Below are 6967 nucleotides of genomic sequence, written 5' to 3' on the forward strand. Positions count from 1 at the left end.
CACCAAGGTGAATGTCTGGACCCTGGGTGGTTTTGGAGATGATCCCACATAGTCTGGACTGCTAAATCAGAGTGGGTCTGATAAAGGATTCACTGGTACCATTGATTACACAAGAAAATAATAAAAAACGTCCAAAAGTAGTCCACTGGTACGTATGTATGTATATTGTGAACAAAGACTAAGAAAGATAGGAGAAATCACATGGAAACGAGTCAACAAAGCAACTATCCACGACTGTTACAAGAGATGATAATCAGTCAGAAAGTGCGATACCAGGGCACAAAACTGACATGTTACTGTGACAGTCAACAACCTGAGACCTAGCTCTCACACACCTCCAGTGCGCAAACCAACAGCCTTCCAGCTTGGAAGGATTTTTAAAAGGTTATGGTAAGACCAATGACGGTTTTGTACAATTCATTGTCGCAAAGCTTCCCCTTTTTCTTTATCTCTGATATTGCTGACCCACCCAAGTTGGGTGTTGTGTTGCTTTGCTGCTTCGAGTTGTAGTTAGAGCGCATTGTCATGTTATTAACTGGTCTCGTCATGGTCCTGTAACAGTCAGCATTCTTTGTTGCCGTGGGACTTACCTTATGCACAGTTTCGCTGCATTCACCTTCCCCTCATTGGTCCTACCATAAACTTGAACCTTCAAAGCTGGAAGTCTGTCGGTTTGCGCACTGGAGGTGTGTGAGAGCTAGGTCTCAGGTTGTTGACTGTCTTAGTAACATGTTAGTTTTGTGCCCTGTTATCCCACTTTCTGACTGATTATCATCTCTTGTTACAGTCGTGGATAGTTGCTTCATAACTCGTTTCCATGTGATTTCTTCTATTTCAATTATATTAATTTTATTGCCTCAGTACCCGAGTTAAAGACTAAGAAGTGTTTATTGAAGCTGACACCAACACAGACGACAGGCACAACATTATAACAACACGCAGTGGAGTCTGATGGCTATAGATCCATCCATGATCTCGCTATAGGCAGCTGTCACACACACGAACGCATGCACATATTCACAAATGCGTGCACGCATGCACACACACACACAAACATACAAACACACATACGCCCACATACCACACGCACGCACACACACACACACACCTTGTCCTGGTCCTGGTAAACACTGCCATTATGGTCAAGTGCCCGCTTGCGGGGCCGACAACATGGAACGACGAGTGACGACAGAAAGTGGGCGGTTTGCCGAGAGGTCAGGGACCATGTTCAATTGGTACCACGAGAGAGCAATCTCCGGCAGCTATGGATATGGAAGCCACGAGTAGAGCGGAAGCACCGACCACAGGCCCCACAGTGGGCCTTGCAGCATAAGAGATCGAACCGCACGCGAGGTGGCGGAGGAATGAGCTGAGCAGCAATGGTGGACACCGCTGTTCGACATGGAGCTTGAGACGATGCCGTGGGGAGCGCCTGGGAGATGGGGCACTTGTGGACTGCCAAACCTCCAGCACTTTGGAACCAGCGCTGGCAGGCAGAACATTGTCGGCTACCTCTCTATACTGATCCAGGTTTGCGGCGCTCATCTAGGCATTTGTGACGAGGCAAGCCACTCCTGGAGAAGAGACGACTACACTCGGCACAAGGTACCTGCAGGGGCGCACAAACGGGTTCGGGCGGGGGCAGAACATTGTAAGCGGCCCGCCGTTCCCGTCTATCCTCGGCAAAGTCGTACCGTTTGTCGATGCCCAACACCGCCAGATCCCTCCGCGCAGCATTGCGCCACCTTTTTCTCGGGCCGCATATCGGACGGACAGGATGCAGGGTACCAAACAGTAGCTGACGCGGGCACGCTCTTTATGCATTTGCACAACATGCTCAAGCCACTCCATGTGGCGCGATGTCAGCAGGCTGGGGATGTCACGGGGCTGACACGGATTCCATCGCCCCAGAACATCAACCCTGGTCAGTCGTTCGTCCCAGACAGTCCGCTGGCTGACACCCATTACGAAACGGATGCAGCGCAGATGGAAAGAGCACAGTGCATCAAGGTCGGGCTTCAATGGCACACAGCACTCAGCACAGTACAGAAGCAGAGATGACATGCATGCCTCGTACACAAGCCGCTTCGTAGCAAGGAAAAGGTCGCTGTCAAATGCACGTGATGCACCGGCAATGCGCGAGCTGATATCCGGGGTGGATCGGCCATTCGTGTGAAGGAGGGAGCCAAGATAACGAAAACTATCTACACACTCGACCACCTCACCCGCCACGTCCAGGGGCAGCCGGTCTGCTTCCGTGAGTTCATATCCAGCAGCCATCACCTTTGTCTTGTCCAAGTTGACTGTCAAGCCGACAGAAGACGCTACATATATGAATAGGTCAAGGGCCCGCTGTGCACCATCATGAGTGGTAGCCAGCACACACACGCACCCGCCCACCCGCCCGCCCACACGCACACATGCATGCACGCACACACACACACACACACACACACACACACACACACACACACACACACACACACACACACACACAGACACCCATACACACACACACACACACACACACACACACACACAAGCCAGCCCTCAAAACCATGCCCCCCCCCCCCTTCCTCCTCAACACACACATACACACCTGTCCTGTAGTGCATCTGCTTCATAACATTACTCATTCATGTCTCCTCCAGAGATGACACATGCCCGCACACGCACGCACTCACGCACAGACCAATGCATACACACACAACACACACACACACACACACACACACACACACACACATACACACACACGAGCGCACACGTGCGCTCACAAGTCACACCCGAGGAATGCCTCACCATTTTGGGGCTGATGCTAGCTTTTGAAACTCACGACAACAAAGTGCTATGATCGCAGCTCAGTGTCAACTTGGAAAATCAAACTTTCACATTTCCCAAATGAGGAACATGGCAAGTTTCTGCTACAATGGAGTGTAGGACAATGGCAAGTTGCTGTTACGCCGGAGTGTGGACAGTAGCCAAGGGCTGGCGAACGTCACCTTTTCTGGTTTGAGAACACCCGTCGCAGCTTTCTTTAAAATCACTTCACATCACTGGACAAGACTCGTCTCCAAGTTTGGAACTCTGTTGTATAAAGTCATCTCAAGAAACATGTGTATTGCGCGGCTGTGTCAGGTGTATCTGGGAGATCGTGTACGATTGTCGACCGGGCAGCGGTTTGCGAAGACAACATCGCACAAGAAAAACATATCGGTAGTCAAGAAGATACTTGGCCAAAAAAGCAGGACCTCCAACGGTAGGAGTAGTCACCTTTTTCAAAAGTATCTTTTCAGCGAAACAGTGAGTCTGTCCATTGAAATTGCTGGAGGAATCAGGGAATGGCGATGATACTCGGTGAAGTCAAGCCACAGTAATAGTCCAGTGGACAGTGGATAAACACAAGCTGTGATCACAACTGGCACGTTTACTCGTGAAACCACACGTTTATTCATTTTTGCTGCCTTTTGGTGCGTCATGCGTGTGGAACGAACCGAAATGAAAACAACATGTTCTATTTTTCAGCGCGTACATAATGTACATGGCTGTGACCAGTCCAGCTTTTTTTTATTTTATTTTTTTTACTAGAGCCACGTAAAACCGTCATGTGTGAGCCATGAATAAGGGGAGTGGTGGCGTGGTCTGCAAGCCAACAGCCGCCAGTGCTCCCAGTGTCACCGATGGTTTCTGAGTGCGGGTGGCATTGCAGTCCATCGCTGTGCCCAGTCCAGTTCTGCCCTGAATGTTGCCAATGCCACAAGCTCTTCACCTGTACGCCTATGTATTCGGAAACCGTGCTGTACCGCTCACTGTCTCATTTGTGAACGTTGCTGCAAGTCGATCCGGGGCTTTGCTATCCACAACTGCAACCGATCCACCAGGCGCCCAACTGCTGATGAAAGGGACACGTTCCAATTGCAATGTCAGAATTGCCAGAGGCGTTTCAAAAGGCGAAACGACTTATCCCGAAACCAACGCTCGTGTCTCCTCTCGTCTCCGTCTCGCTCAACGAGAAACAAGTGACCTACATGGCAGTGTATACCAGGACCAGGGACCAGGTGTGTGTGTGTGTGTGTGTGTGTGTGCGTGTGTGTGTGTGTGTGTGTGTGTGTGTTTGTGTTTCTGTGTGTGTCAATGTGTATGTGTATAACTATGTGCATATTACCTACCAGTAATGGTTCCTCATCTCCCTTTATGTTGGTATATGTCTGGTTTGATACACCTTCCTTCAAGGTACCGTCCTCTTGAAGGATTGCCTTCCTCAACTTCTGATGGTCGTTTCTCCGTACAAGGCGGCGCAGGTACTCCGCCTCGGGAAGAGTCTCCATTGCCATGGTTACACCTGTAGTACACCGGACAAAATGAGAGAAATTCCAGTCAATGCTAATGTATGCTATGTTTGTCATAACTATGCAAAACATCACAATACAATAGACTCTCATAGGCATACTGTGCCACTCCTGCCTGGATTGGCAGTTGAGTAGAAGTGGGCAGATAAGAATTGAATACTTGAGTAGCAAGTAGAGTGTCGAGCACACTTGAGGATCTCTACGTACATGTCAAGGCATATATGAAATCATAGTACATAGTATTTGCCTGGTCAGACAGCAGCACATAAATACTCATGGGATCACTCTACAAATCTTCATAGTAACTTCACAACACGACGGCAACAGCTGCTGGGTTTAATGTTGCAGGAGCAAGAATTCAACTCCAAAATGCAAATAAACTTTGCCACTCATTTGATGCTATGCAGTAGCCAATATTCACTGGTCTTTTACCATTATTATTTTTATAATCAAAGTGCTTAAAGTGTTCAGTAGTTACAACCAGCAATAAACATCATAATGCATGATTATCCTGAAGTTGCCTTTAGCTACAAAGTGGAGGACACCACTGGTACTCAATGTATGCTGTGGCGTAGGAAACATTTGAAAAAAGGTTTTTTCAATGTAAGGTAACGTTTAACACTGGAATTTATCGGCACATGCATCTGGTTTTGTATGACGTACAGCAATATGCGCACAGATTGCCTTGGTTATAAAATGGCTGACTTGGTCTTGAAGGAAACAAGTTTGCTTTCCAGCGGCAATTAGTCATCTCTTGAGTGTGTCAAAGATTTTGTGTGGCTCTGATTTATGATATGCGGAGTTCACAGTGCAAGGAAATATGTTCCCAACCTGCCAGTCTTCATATTATTGTGTTTTCATGCTGTCGCCAGTCTTAAGTTACTCAAGGTCTGACAAGAAGCTTAACGATCAAGTACACAAACATGTCCTCTCATAACAGCATATATTGTATGGCTACAAAGTAATAGAATATTAGCAAGAGTATTATAATCCCCAAGAGTATGCACCTCTGCTATGAGTGCTGTCCTGACAGCATTTCATGTTCAAAAGTGGACTTCATATTTTATGATGCAATGCTCATTGTTGTACACATATTCTCAGACGTATGCAGGACCTGTGGCGGACAAATCACCTGTTGATCATGCAGAAATTAGTTCAAGAAAAAATTGTGATGCGTTCACGCCCTGTACAAAATGTCGTGAATCACCCGTGAAAGGAGCATTGCATCGTGAAAAAGACGCCAACTTGAAATTCGGTCTGGACCGCATGGTATGCAGGTGTGGCACAATGTTAGGGGTTGTAACTCTTGATATTAGTCAGAGGTTCAGTACAACAATTATCATTCATTTTCGACCCCATCCCCCCCCCCCCCCCACAACACACATACACACACACGAATCCATGCACACACACACACACACACACACACACACACACACACACACACACACACACACACACACACACACACACACACACACACACACGTACGCACACACGCACGCACACACTCAAAAACTAGAGTGCCCCGTACATGCAGGTGTATATTTTTGTCATTTTCACTAGTGATATTCTTTCAAGGATGTGATAATATGATTCACAATGATTTGTCAAGATGATAAAGACAAAAACAATTTTTATTCATTGCTGACTGCGCTTCTTGACATGCAGTGTTGCTCAATAAAATCCGGTCGAGTAAGTCAAGTTTGTGCTTTGCAACATGTCACTTTGCATCATAATTCCTTTCTCAGCCTAGCGTTCGCAGGTCTGGGGCTGTGCAACGCCTGGCACGTACTTGTTTGACACGACTGGATTTCATTGAGCAGCTCTGTACTTGTTTGACACGACTGGATTTCATTGAGCAGCTCTGTACTTGTACTCCGACGTGATGTATTCCTGCCACGAATGATAAACAGACATTGTACATACCCGCCATGCCCTTTCCCTCCAATCACAACCATGGACAAATACACCGATCGCCCCCCCCCCCCCCCCCCCACAACACACACGTACACACACCACACGTACACACACCACACGCATACACACACACACCACTCAAGCACCATACACAAACGAACACAGCGGCAAAGTGCTCACCACCAATGGCACCATATGTAGCGTGGTCTCTCAATCAGCAAGCACCGCTACCATCTACAATACTTCGCAAACTGCAAGAATTCTACTTCAAGTCTAAAGAAGAACTCAGTTGTAAAATACAGTTTTACGCGAAGTGAATTTCTTTCACCGACACAGCAAGCTGATCTAGAAAAGACGAAGGGCTGGTCTCCAGCCAGTAGATGTTTATACTAGTCCACTATCTAGTCATCTTCACTGTCTGTCAACAGTATGGCTCAACCGACAGCTGAATGATCTGTGCCGTTCTCAAACTCACTGACTTTTATCAGTATTGGCTTGTCCGCAAAGCACTGCATGAACTGCCTGTCCGTAGATCCAAGGACGGTAGGTCTACGCGGTGCGCGCGTGCGCCTCTCCGTGGTCTCCGACCTCACCGAGTCAGTGATGTCCTCTTGGCGCCGCGGGCCGCACCCCCGTCATAAACCTGGCCATGGTACATAGACGACGTCATTGGTAGAGTTGAATTCAAGCCGTTTTCT

General features: G+C 47.8%; 1 protein-coding gene across 2 annotated transcripts in view; it reads right to left on the reverse strand.

Moving 5' to 3' along the window:
* LOC135819258 (uncharacterized) overlaps window positions 1-6754 on the reverse strand; it is a 36070-nt gene extending 29316 nt beyond the window's left edge. Inside the window, exons 1-2 of one of the 2 annotated variants that reach the window (XM_065332433.1) lie at window positions 6450-6754; window positions 4170-4342 (exon numbers count right to left, since the gene is read on the reverse strand). In XM_065332433.1, coding sequence (XP_065188505.1) covers window positions 4170-4334 — 165 coding nt within the window. In that variant the 5' untranslated portion in view covers window positions 4335-4342; window positions 6450-6754. Of the gene's footprint in view, window positions 1-4169; window positions 4822-6449 lie in introns of those variants that run through there. The other variant, XM_065332432.1, reaches the window with a different exon arrangement.
* Between the last annotated feature and the right edge of the window lie 213 nt (window positions 6755-6967).

Source organism: Sycon ciliatum, chromosome 6, assembly GCF_964019385.1.
Source record: "Sycon ciliatum chromosome 6, ocSycCili1.1, whole genome shotgun sequence".
Classification (NCBI taxonomy): domain Eukaryota; kingdom Metazoa; phylum Porifera; class Calcarea; order Leucosolenida; family Sycettidae; genus Sycon; species Sycon ciliatum.